A 13267-nucleotide genomic window follows, 5' to 3' on the forward strand; every position below is an offset into this window, starting at 1 on the left:
AATCAACAAATAGTAAAGAATATACTCCGTACTTTGTAGTTTATAATGTAAAGAATATATAGCTCATATCCAAACAACATATTATGCTTGTGTTCTTTGTAATATATATATAATATTTTTTTTGTCCGTCTTCTTTATACATATGGGTAATATGACCATAAAAATTTAAGAATATCGTGACGTCATAGTCGCCATATGTATACGAGTGGACAAGTTAGCGAAGTTGGTAATCACTAATTAGTATTCTACGAACAAGTTGCAGTAATCTTAAAGTCATGACTACGAAACATATGACAGCTTCAAACATGAAACCAAACGAAAAGTCAAAAACACAAATTGCATGAAAATTCGAATGTGTACACACTCAACCACAATGGCCAAATTGTGGACCAAAAATAGGAAAATGTATCAACATTTGGAAATTAAAAGTTTTATACGAGTGAAAATATTTCTCATACTGCATATCCAACCACTTAGTTTCAGGTTTCTATTCTCTCTCCTACCTTTTCCATTTCCAGCTTATGTAAGAGGGTAGCAAGATAAAGACATTTCTGAATTATAAAATTAAATTCATTTTTTTTCTTTTTATATCAATTTTTTTGGACCATTTTCTTGCCATAAAAACCCATCTTTTTAATTTTTTTGTTTATAAAAAAACTATTGGAAACTTTTTTGTTTGTTACCTATAAAATCCAAAAAAATCAAAAGGGTTGAAGGGGTTTAATCAATTTTAGTATTAAAGTTCAGATTTTAAAGCCCTTTTAATGATAACTGCCATCATCATCTTCTGCAAGCACAAGGTAATTAATTATCTACTGTTCTATTTTGATTTTATGTTGAATTATGCTTGAAATTCTGATCATGGTGTTTTTTTGTCTTAGATCTTTTTGGGTAAGTTTGTTGCTGATTATGGTTTAATTTATTTGGGTTTCTTTGACATTTTATCTTCGATATGAGGTTGAGCTCAATTTTGAGTTCAAGTAATTTAGGTAAACTAAGATTTAGTTCATTACTCCAATTTTGATTAAGAAAGGAATGATGGGTTTTTTGTTTTTTTTTTTTTCATTTTTCAGTCTGTGGGGATAATTTAATTCTATAATCATGATACAGTATGATTTATATTTTGGTGGGCTGAGGTAAAATTTTATACTCCGTACTATAGTTTTATGTTGCTGATCATGTGGATGGGTTTCTGCAAAAGCTGCTTCAATAATTTAATGTTACTTGGAAATTTTTTTTTTGTATTTTTTATACTTATATTACCTAAATTCCTGTATTAATTCTGGGTACAGACAATTTCTGGGGTTTTTTTGTCTTTAATGATTTGTCTCATATGAGCTTTGTAATACATCTTGCAAACAAGCAGATATGAACTGTGGCTGCTTTGGAAACCCTTCTTCACAGAAGAAAAAGAATCCTGCTGCACATCTGAGCGAAGTAGACGGTAAGCTTTACTAAGAAACATAATATTATCTTAACTATTTACTACTATACATGTTCAATATTGTGTAATTTCTACAATATGTTTAAAATTTAGTTGATTTAGTTCATTGTAATCGTGATAATGTTGCTCACTGACTCACTAAATGGTCAGTAGAAGTTATTCTAGTTATGTCTAGGATTAATTTATTTTATTCCCTTCTTGTAGTGAAGGGGTTTCTTGGTATTGAGTAGTAGAATGTAATAGCTTCTTGTATTGACTTAATGACTAATGATCAGTCGAGGCTATCTTTATAACATGGGAATGTAGGGCCATTTTTTCTGCCCCAAAACGTTGCAGTCAAAAGTACACAACTCTCACAAGTAAGCATGAGCACATGTAATGGTAAAGAATTGGTTGAAGTGACATGATAAGTATAATACTACTGGAAGCATGCAAACACCTGAGATTTCCTAGTTTCTGAAACCCCACCTTTTCCTTGTTAATGAAGCCTGGAAATGGTTGAAACTTAAGGAATTCATGTTTTCAAAACGCTTCCTTAACCAAAACCCAAGTCATTTTCATGCTACATAGATACTCAGACCAGGAATTTTTTTTTGACTTTTGTTGTCGAAGGTTTAATAAGACCTTTTAGATTCTCAGTGGATATTTCTGTAGGATTATATCTTGTATATGTTCTACCCTTAGGTAGCTATCCATAACAATGGTTAGCTAGTACAAGGTTTGATCATAAAAGTCAAATGTGGTCAGTTTGAGGAAGGTGCAATTATGGAATGGTTATATTTTCATGCGACACGAGTCACAATTGAATAAGTGATATCTGTTTTGTTGGTGTTATGACTTATGAGTGATTGGTTCAGTCTCAAGTTCCCGCTAGTAGTTCCACTTTTTTCTACATATATGAATATATCATGCATGATACATGTTAATGTTTAGTAATTCTTTGATTGTATTGTGAGATGGTTCTTTTTGAATGAGTGGTTTAGCCATGTAAGTTGCACATTCATTTTCCCATGAATCCATGCACACAGAATTTATCACCCTGAATTTAGGTTGAGTTACATCTTTCTTATTGATCTTGTTTTTAACTGTCAGTATTATTGTGACAATTTAAGAAGCCATATTGTCCCCTTTTTATTCAATACCTTTTCCCTTTTGAAGCTAATATAATTTCTTTTATTTTGTAAACAGGGCAGTTGCTTAAGAACATCAGACACTTTTCATACAGTGAATTAAGAGAAGCAACAAGTAATTTTAATTTGAGCAATAAAATAGGGCGTGGAGGCTTTGGAACAGTATATAAGGTAATCGATGTATATCCTTGTGGTTGTGTTGTGGTTTTATCACTTTTATGGTGCTTAGCTGCTTAGTGTTTGGATTGACTGCTGAATATTTTACTCTTAGTCGCTTTTTCCCAAGTTGTCATTTAATTCATCTCCATGCCCTCACAATTCCTATTTTTTTCAAGTTCTCTCTTAATGTTGTATTTATACTCCTTTCTGTAATTATGTAGCCATACACTCTGTGAAATATAATTTCAGTTGCGTGTATGCAAGTGATTAGTTGTTTTATTGTTGTTCAAATGTACTCTATCAAATACAATTGGTTCTCCAAGAAGACTAAATGATACTTATTGATCTAATTGTTTATTTTGGCTAGGGAACCTTCAAAAGTGGACTGCAAGTTGCTGTGAAAACACTCTCTGCTGAATCAAAACAAGGATTGCGTGAATTTTTGACTGAGATAAATACTATTTCGAATGTCAGGCACCCGAACCTAGTTGAGTTAATTGGATGTTGTGTCGAAGGAGCTAACCGCATCTTAGTGTATGAGTTTGTTGTAAATAACAGTCTCGACCGTGCATTAATAGGTAAGATCAAAATTTTTATAGAATAAGCTGAGCAGCCTCTTAGTGATTCTGACTTGATGGTCTTTGCAAAAATTTGTATTTTAACTGTTACTCTATTAGGTTATACCAGTGATCGTAGTAAACTGAATTGGGATAAGAGGTCTGCTATATGTTTGGGTACTGCCAAGGCTCTTGCTTTTCTTCATGAAGAACTTGTGCCACATATAGTGCATAGGGATATCAAAGCAAGTAATGTACTCCTTGATAAAGACTTTTTACCAAAGATTGGCGATTTTGGGTTGGCTAAACTTTTCCCTGACGATATTACTCATATCAGCACCAGAATAGCTGGAACAACGTACGTATTATTTACTTTGTCAAGGCTTTTTCTCTATTAGTTATACTTCCATTCCTTTGTTCATCTGACAGGAAGTGCTTGCTTAATAAGATTGGGCTTGTATATGAATTGTATAAAACATTAGTAACTTAACCAAGTCATGGTCAATTACTCCATTTCGAAGGTTTACACTTGTTAAGATCGGACTTGTAATATGCAATGTATAAAACATTAGTGACTTAACCAAACATTAGTGACTTAACCAAGTCATGGTCAGTCACTCCATTTATTAGGTTCACACTTATTAAGATCGGACTTGTAAAATGCGTTGTATAAAACATTAGTTACTTAACCAAGTCATGGTCAACTACTCCATATTTGAGGTTTTGCACCTACCCCATCCTGTGCTAAATGCTTTATACCATAAATATCTTTTTAGGTGGGGTGTCAGCTTCCCACTTTTGAGTTCAACTTGATGATTTGTGACCATTGATGATTCAAAATGAATCTTTATCTTGGCCCTATACATTATTAGTTCATTATTCTCACCTTAACATTGGTTCTGCTTTGTGCACTCGATTCCAAAACAAATGGGATTGAAAAGGCGTGAAAATTTGTGGAGTCCTAAATTTACTCATTTTTTGGGATTATGATGCAGTGGCTATTTGGCACCTGAATATGCTATGGGTGGTCATCTGACAATGAAGGCAGATGTTTACAGCTTTGGTGTGCTTATACTTGAAATAGTTAGTGGTCAAAGCAGTTCCAAGTCAAATTGGGGTGGATCAAATAAACTTCTTCTCGAATGGGTATACATTTATTGTTGCACCTTAGCCTTTTCCTTTCCTCTCTTTCCATCTCTTTTTTGGCTGGCTATTTATTAATGCTTAAACAACATAACTAGTGGCTTGGTAGTCTCATAATGCTCAGACTACTAGCAAACATCCGGTGCAGTTATTCTGAGTTCATACTTTATCTTTCCCCCCTCCTGTACTTACATGCTATTTGTTTAAAGTTGTTATGCTTTCTGGTTGACAATATGGTTTACCTAGCTCATAATGGTTTCATTTACCAGGCTTGGCAATTGTACGAGGAAGGGAGATTACTGGAGCTAGTGGATTCAGAAATGGGGGAATATCCAGAGGACATGGTTATGAGGTACATGATAGTGGCTTTCTTCTGCACCCAAGCTGGTGCTAATAGAAGGCCACTGATGAGTCAGGTTATTGAAATGCTGTCTCCGAAAGCACGTCTAAATGAGAAGGAGTTGGCAGCCCCAGGGTTCTTTCCAGATACCCAAAAGGGTAAGACATCTGTCGGCTCTAGCTCTATTCACATTAGCTCTGCCCCCATCACCATCTCTGAAGTGATCCCCAGATGAAGAATGAAGTTAGACATAATTCTTTAATTGATTCTTCAAAGTATTGTTTCTCATTCATTACGGTGCGTCCTTTCATGGCAGACATTGGCGCATAGATCCTATTTGATGATTTAATAGAAAGAGATTTGATGTTTAATTTTTTCTAGCAGCTGTCGGCATGAGAATGATGCATAATAATTTTGTTTCAGTGGTATCTCCAAGATGCACAACTATATCAGTGTTAAAAGGACGGCTTGACAGTACACCATGATGCATTGCGATTATTTTTCTAAAAGAGCCAATTTTATGGGATTCTATATTGAGTGCTTTTATTTACTACCTCCGTTTCACTTTGTGAGCAACACTCGGGTATTTTTTGTAAGATAAAAAAAATTCAATTGTAGCAAATAATGTGAAACAGAAGTAATATTTATTTATTATTTTTTTTTTATATTCTCGAGTACAAACACATCTCACAAGGGTAGCTTATACTTCCTAAAACTCTTTTTCTAAGGTGAGAAAAGCATAGCTTTCAAGGACAGATGAAGTATTATTACCATAAAAATAGTTTAGATTACAAACTTTGCCACTCCAATGCAAAACTGAAATGCATGTCAAATGTCATAAACTACAGCCTACAGGTGCAAGTAAACTGAAATTTAACAAATTAATTGGCTACGAAAAAATTAACAAATTGACATTGTTACAGCAAAAGTTCTCAAGGAGCAACCAGTTTCGAGTTTTTGTTAACACAACACGAAAAACAAATCTAAAACCTTGATACCAACTCCTCAAATAAGAGAACTAAAGAATATAAATTCTACACCTGAAAAAAGACAGAAGTCTCAAGGACTGAACACGGAACAAAAAATACATCATTTTCTTTCTCCATAATACATGACATTGGGAGGATCAGAAGAGTGTGTAATTAGGATTCCGTATGAAAATAAAACAAGCAAAAAAGAGATTTGGACAACATATTCATGTATAATCAATCAAGCAGTTGCTACTGGCTCAGCTTCTGGAGCTGGCTGCTCGGCTTCTGGGGCTGGTTGCTCAACTTCTGGGGTTGGTTGCTCAGCTTCGGACTTTTGAGTACCATTGGCAGTAGCACCTTTTTCAGAACCGGAGGTCTTTTTTGTTGCATCTTTACCAGTTTTGGCATCTTTCCCGCCTTTTCCATTTTTGCCATCCTTGGCAGGCTCAGGTTTTGGTGGAATCATATGGGGTGGGGGTGTATGCTTCAGCTTCACTAGTATCTGTCGCATCCTGCCCATATCAGTGGGTTTCCCAGGCTTTGGACCTTGGATAACAGTGATTGATGTCTTCTTCTCTTCTTCTTTCTTTCCTCTCCTCTTCTCGATGGTAGGAACCTCATGAGGAATGAGTTCAGCTATTGCTTTCCAGTACTGTTTGTCCGCTTCTTTATGGAACTTCTCTTGGTTAGCCAAGTATATCTGCTCAGTGCAAAGCCCATAGAACATATATTTAGAGAAGGGTGAAATTGGCAATAAAGCAGAGCGTGGCAGCATATATAAAATATACCTTTTCTTTGTCCCTATTGTTCTTTATGTTGGTTTCAGTGTTAAGTTTTCTCTTCTCGAAAAATGCACGCTTGTACTCCTCAGCTTCTTCAATGATTTGCATTCTCATTTCCTTCTCCTTTTTCTCCTTTTCCTCCAGCCTAATGGCATTTTGACTGTACCACCACCATCCAAAATAAATTTAAACATTTAATATATTTTCCTGATAAAATCTAAAAATTCAAAAGTGAGTACCACAATAGAACATTCTTTCCAGCTTACAAATTCTTTGCAAAGTAAAAAAGGCCAGGGTCAAAGGAAGAACAAACACATGTGTTATCATAGGACCAATATACCTTTCCCCTAACCTGCGACATGTGTGTGATTTTTAAAAACACATGTATTATCGTTGTTGAATTGAATAATGAAAGATATAATACATGTAATATTGGTAGTCTGAAAATTTCAAGCATGATACAGATATTATATATTATATTAATCACAGACAGCAAATTTCACAGTAGCCTAGCTATTTGCACGTCATCTCCATTTGACCATTTCCATTAAATAAGATCACATTTCTATTTCAGATTGCCCAATATCATAGTCCACTTTTTACATTTAGTTTGGAAAACTTGCAAGTTGTGGCAAACCCATTATATAATACAGTCCAAATGAAAATTGGTCTACTATGTGCTTTACTCAACCCTAATTAATAGGGACGTTATAGCCATTAGTCAACAGGTCATAGACTAGCTCAATAAGGTCTTGGGGATAACTGGGCGTGGAGATGTACCTAGGGTGCGTTCTGTTCAACTTATTGTATCTTATTCCAGAAACCATACATCAAATAAGTTTCAACAAGTCCAATAAGTTCCACAAGTTCAAATAAGTTTTAATGGGTTCAATTTACAACTACAACAAATATAGATAAGTCCAATACAGTTTTCCAGAAAATTCTCTAGAGGCAGTGTGGCACCACATCTAACTTCTTTATTGTTGGGAGATTAGATAGGGCCTTGGGAGCAAAGCCTAAGAAATAAGAAAGATAAGTCCATTCAGAATTGAAGGCTTAAAGCACCAAGCAACAGTAGCCAATACAATGACTGTTAATTAAACAAACATTACCTACCAGCCCTCTGGAAAGTTAGAGATAGCCTTAAACAAAACCTGGATTTCTTTCTTGCTAGTTTTATATCTTTCATTATTTAACAACAAATGCCTTTCTAATGAGGTGCATGTATCAACTAATTAATGCAATTAAAAGTTGTGAAAGGATTTAGCTATTGTATTTATAAGCAAAAGTCAATCCGAGAATGGTTTAAAGATTCTTTCTTCCCAGATACAAGGCGACTCTTAGCAAAATCTACAATCCATAAAGTTCAATAAATATTGCACGCTCACCAGAACCTCACTTAATCCTAAAATAAAGATAAGAGGAGACAACTTTAGAAAGTCATCCTAGTTACACAAAGTGATAGAGACAATAAAATATGATTGTGATACACATCTTACCTCAATTAACCTTCAGCACGAAGCTTAAATATTTAATTAGGTATGAGTTGTAAAGATTACAAAATAGTTCAGTTCTACATAATATAACCTCATGTTATAAGTGAATATAAGGAATTAAGAATCAGGACAACTTCTAATATCACAATCTTCTTTTGGAGTAATTGGACGAACTTAGGCAACATCATCAAGCTACAAAACAAAATTCTTCAATTACTTGCACAGCTGTACAGCACACGATGTTTGAACTACCTAAACTAACATGCTCAGACACCAAAATCGGTGGCGAATGGTGCACTCTTTTCTACCCTTCAACCCTCCATTCTTTAATATCTCCCATCTACATCAGGTGTAACACTTACTATCAAACAATACTGTACTGTAATAAATGATGTCAGAAACAGCCAATTATGCAGTCGAAGATTGTACTGCAAACTTTAGCAAAGCGGAATGAGCTTTTAGTGGTGTAGTTAGAGGACTGAGAGCAGTATACAGTATGCGGAGAGATTGTAAATAGTTTGGGGGTGGTCATTAAGAGGCTGAATGGGAGAGCTAGTAGGGGCTTCTTTTGAAAAATTATACATGAATTCATTATTCCATGACCATAAGTAATCAAGTGTGCTCAGATGCTCTACATAGAAAGCATGTACAGACGGTACAGTGCCTAATTCCTTCTATATTTTCCTTGTCTATGTTACTAATACAGGAACAGCTCACTCTTATGCTGAATTTTTTAAATTAAGGTTGAGGAAGAATATCTTTCCCAGAAAGGTAGTTTTCAAGTTTTTGAAAAAGTGATTAAGCTAGCCTGCTCAGTTATGTCTTCCCGAGAATGGATAAGATTTTACTTACCTGAAGACTGAAGAAAATGCCACATTACTCATCACATGTCTTATGACTCTCATCTTCCTCCACTCCTCCCTCAGTCCCTCTATCCCATGAAAATTACTCCCTTTCCATCTCCCCAGTCTACTATTCTTCTATTTACATTCCCAGCAAGAAACCAAGCAATGAAAAAGAAGTTTTCAATTCCAAATCATTTCTTCTTAACCAAATGCGGCCTTAATTGAATCTTCATTTTTAACACCTCAAGGATACTACTTTAGTAAAACAATAATTCACATAATCCGGATTTCATAGTCTGATGTTTGGGCAGTACCTCATGTAATAACACCATATTAAGGAAGCATCTCAAAAATTTCCCAACAAACCAACGAATCCTAGAACTCCAGATAGATCTAACAACAAGATTCACGGCCTGATTAGCACAATTCAATTAAAACCGCCGCCAACGCAAGAAAAATCTCAATGATGGCAATATCTACAAACTCTCGAGTCACACGGAATCTTATACCTAACCAATCAATATTATACACATTCTATGAAATTACTTCCCAAACAGATTAATAATACAACAACAAATTCATTCCCAAGCTTGGATCCAATTCACAATGAGAAGAATTAACGTCCAACTCAATTATAATCATATAGTATATGCATCTAAAGATTGAAACAAACACTCTACATCAACATTAACTCAAAATTCAAAACAAAACAAAATCATCAACACGAACAAAAATCTAAACAAAATTCAATAATCAGATCTAACAAAAACAAAACAATTAAGATCAAATCTAAGAAATCGAAGCTCACCGACGCCACTCACGAAGAGCAGAGCCTTCCTCATTCATTTGATCAGGAGGAGGAAGAACAGGACCATCAGAGGAGAAAATACCATCTTCATCAGCTCCCAAATCGTAGGGTTTTCCATTACCATTAGAAACAGGGATCGGATCACTGAATGGAGAATCAGCATAGTTAGGGTTTCCACCAAACGGCATCGGAGAATCATCTTCGATAACCTCAGTTTCAACGGTAACCTCATCAATGGCAGGGCCGAAACCGGAGGAATCGAAGCGTTGCGAAGAATCGAAGCCGCCATAACCATCGTCGAAGGGATGATCGGTGGTTCTGAGCTCATCGCCATCGTTGCTGAAGGTGTCGAAGGAAGACATGGTGACTTTCTCTCTCTAGATTTCTCTCTCCTTGTTGCGTAGTTTCTCTCTCTAGATTTGGGTCTCCAAGAGTAGGTTGAGAGCTCGGAGTACAAAAATGGCGGATCTCGGTGATCTGAGAAATTTTACTGGTGCTTCCAAAGTTTCTGAGTTTTTATATGACTCATAAAGTAGTAATTATCGGTAAACTTCTGTTTTAATTATTTAATCATTTTTTACGTAATTTTGTTTTTAAAAGTCATTTTTTAAAAAATTTCCTTTTGTAATATACTACATACCCCTATTTTTTTCGTTGACACGTTTTGACTTATATAAAATCACTACGGAGTATTATAGATTTTTCTTTGACCATGTTTTGTGATTATTCTGATTAATGCGTAATGAAAAACAAAGTTTGTGGGGTCTTATTAGATTCGCCATGGTATATATATATATATATATTCAAAATATCAACTTTTTATAATCTTTGCTTATCGGTGGTTAAATTTATTAACGGTTGAATTTGTGCATGTATATTAAAAATATCAACTTTTTATAATCTTTGCTTATCGGTAATTAAATTTATTAACGGTTGAATTTGTGCATGGACAAACGTGATTAAAGAAACGTGTAAACTAAAAAGAAACGGGTACCTCCATTTTATATTACTGCCAACTATTTGACATAATATGTGAGTAAAAATAGCTAATCGTTACATGGAATATGAAACGGAGGTAGTATTATTAATTTTTTTTACATTCATTATTAATTAAAGGTTCAATTCACTTAACAATCATGTTGAAAAATTTATATGTTGTATTTTATGATTTAATAAAATGTGAAAAAAAAAATTATGGTGTGAAAAAATTATATATTGTGTTTTATGAATTTTATTACTTGAATCGTGTTGTACTTAAATCAATTCTAGGTATGATATAAAAGGTGACTTTTATTGCCTCATGAGTCATGATCTTATGTTTTACGATAAACTGTAGTTCATCCTTCAAATTGATTTCTCATATGTTGCAATATCCTTGTTATATGTTTCAGTTTAGTAGATCTGCCAAACTATAAAGTGATCAAACTTATAAATATGATACCATTGTTGTTGTATAATGATGCTCAAGTTTTGTTTCTTGAACATATTTGTTGAGCATTCTTTATTAGACTTTCGAAAATCAAGCACTGCATAGTATAAATATATCCAAGAAGTAAACAATTTCTCCTTTGCCCGAAAGAAAATGGGCAATATTCTTTATAACTCCGTTCGATCTTGCAAAATTTGCACAAAAATTGCTGCAACTAATGACTACTTTTCATAGGTTTTGTTTGCAGAATATGATGATCCTATTGTGCAACTAATACTAGCTATAATAATGCTATGAATATCATACAAGGCATATTATGATACATCAGAATGAAATTGGTCAATGTAACTGGCTTCTAACAAAATTCAGCCAGACCAAGTTTGCCATTGTCAGATGTATATGTAAGCCAAAAATATGTATCTTCCCTGTCCTGCAAGCAAAGAGCCACCTTGACCAAAATCGCCAAGAGGTATGCTTGTTAACCAATCTTCTACGGCAATGAGTCTCAACTGTACATCATGCATTCTACTAGTCAAGTATTTACCCCTTAAAAACCCTGAGGTGAAGAGACATCTCAAAAGATCATATCCGACTCTCCAAGAGATTATACACTGAATAGACTGATGAAGAGACTTCAGCATTTTTTCCATACGACCATTGAATAATCTCAAAATTGGATAAGTAGGAAAAATGGTAAATTGGATAAGTAGGAAAAATGGTTTAATTTTGATTCTAAGCATACACTCGACTCAACCTCAACACAATAACTCGAGTTTGTCAAGAAAATTTATGTATTCAAAGAAGGCTGATCGGAAAATTTGGGTTCTTAGGGGAATGAAGGGGGTCCCATGGTCCAGGCACCCAATGCTGGTGCCAGGTGTGGATATTAGTATATTACTGTACATGGCCACACCATTTGATCACAAAAGAAAGCATTGCATATTCTTGGTTTCAAGGCACAGGTGATGCATTCCTTGGATATCTTGAAGATGGCATATGTTCTAAAACCCGAGAGTACTCTGGTTTTAGGCGTTTGCTGGTCATCGCTTGCAACAACCTGTAATTCATATGATCAAACAGTGTGAAAAACTCTTATAGCAAGTCAATTCAATAGCATTCCAAGCAAAAGTCACAGGCTCACAGCTTATGAGGTACAATCAGAGTCTACTAAGATCTTTTTTTAAAAAAAATTTATTTTATTTTATTTATTTATTTGTATTTTCTCGTTGTAATCTAAGCAGCTAAGACTACCATCCCTTTCTCAAAGCCGAAGCATGGAGTATCATGTTAAAAAAAACATACATCAAGAACTCATAAACTCAAGTTTTACTACCCTCGGCTGCTCTATACTCCATCTTGAGATTATGTTAATTCAATTTTGATTTCAAATTTAATCACCCTGCCTGCCTTTCCATGGCCATCAACAATATCCATAACTATTCTACAGATAAGATTTGGGCATACAAGGCTAAACTAATTATACAGAAAAGTCTAAGAGTACTAACCGCGGAGAACTTGGACGCTTAGTGTTTTGACCCAGCATGGATTTAAGAGTTGCAAGAGCCATCTCAGCGGCCTGATAAAAGGCAGAAAAAGATTACATAATCTCCTTGATAAAGAGGCCACACAATTCTAGTTCATTCAATCTGTCTCTGTGTGAAAGTGCACGTGTTAGTGTCTCTTAAGATATTGGAGGATTGCAAGAGACTTAACAGAAAGAGCTAATACCTGGATCTTTGCCTCATCCAATGATGATCCTGTGCCCTTGCCCAGAACTTGTCCATTTACTTCCACCTACATAACAATTTAGACCAGAGAGACACAATCAATAAGTGAAACCAAGATTAAATCATTAGAACCTTGTTACACTGTCACATGAAAGAGATCATTTATTGGGCCCAGATACAAGTGTCCCAACCCCCCATGACTGCATAGTCAGACTATTCACAGGCCCCCTTTCACACACATGTTTAGTCAAGGTGACAAACTTTGCAAGTACTAAAAAAATTATGAGAAATTTATTCAGGACAGATGGAATTAAACAAAACAAAATCACAAGTAACCTCACGCTAGATTTAGTACCTCCATGTGTATTTCATCTCTGTTGACTTGATTAGTTGAAGTCGAAGACTGACCTTTAAAATCCACATCAAGACCCTCTCT

The 13267-nt window shown here is 34.8% G+C and overlaps 3 protein-coding genes across 6 annotated transcripts in view; 1 reads left to right on the top strand and 2 right to left on the bottom strand.

Moving 5' to 3' along the window:
* The first annotated feature begins 422 nt into the window (after positions 1-422).
* LOC145579429 (putative serine/threonine-protein kinase) lies at positions 423-5426 on the top strand. Its single transcript, XM_081636677.1, has 7 exons — positions 423-800; positions 1367-1444; positions 2633-2745; positions 3101-3311; positions 3411-3648; positions 4286-4436; positions 4703-5426. Exons 2-7 carry the CDS (start codon positions 1369-1371, stop codon positions 5006-5008), a joined length of 1095 nt encoding a protein of 364 aa, XP_081492803.1. The 5' UTR covers positions 423-800; positions 1367-1368; the 3' UTR covers positions 5009-5426.
* Positions 5427-5840: 414 nt separating this feature from the next.
* LOC145577414 (clathrin light chain 1-like) lies at positions 5841-10184 on the bottom strand. The gene is made up of 3 exons (XM_081634835.1): positions 9676-10184; positions 6533-6686; positions 5841-6444 (listed from the first exon to the last, which is right to left on the bottom strand). The coding sequence occupies exons 1-3, from the start codon at positions 10035-10037 to the stop codon at positions 5983-5985; spliced, it is 978 nt and encodes a 325-aa protein (XP_081490961.1). The 5' UTR covers positions 10038-10184; the 3' UTR covers positions 5841-5982.
* A 1051-nt stretch (positions 10185-11235) lies between these two features.
* The window catches only part of LOC145577415 (RNA polymerase II C-terminal domain phosphatase-like 1), a 10948-nt gene continuing 8916 nt past the window's right edge, over positions 11236-13267 (bottom strand). For 2 of the 4 annotated variants that reach the window (XM_081634837.1, XM_081634836.1), the window contains exons 14-17: positions 13187-13267; positions 12833-12898; positions 12610-12680; positions 11236-12161 (exon numbers count right to left, since the gene is read on the bottom strand). The exon at positions 13187-13267 is cut by the window's right edge and continues 6 nt beyond it. In XM_081634837.1, the coding sequence (XP_081490963.1) occupies positions 12056-12161; positions 12610-12680; positions 12833-12898; positions 13187-13267 (324 nt within the window). In that variant the 3' untranslated portion in view covers positions 11236-12055. Of the gene's footprint in view, positions 12162-12609; positions 12757-12832; positions 12899-13186 lie in introns of those variants that run through there. The other 2 variants (XM_081634839.1, XM_081634838.1) reach the window with 2 other exon arrangements.

This window comes from Chenopodium album, chromosome 14 (genome assembly GCF_948465745.1).
Source record: "Chenopodium album chromosome 14, dcCheAlbu1.1, whole genome shotgun sequence".
Lineage (NCBI taxonomy): Eukaryota > Viridiplantae > Streptophyta > Magnoliopsida > Caryophyllales > Amaranthaceae > Chenopodium > Chenopodium album.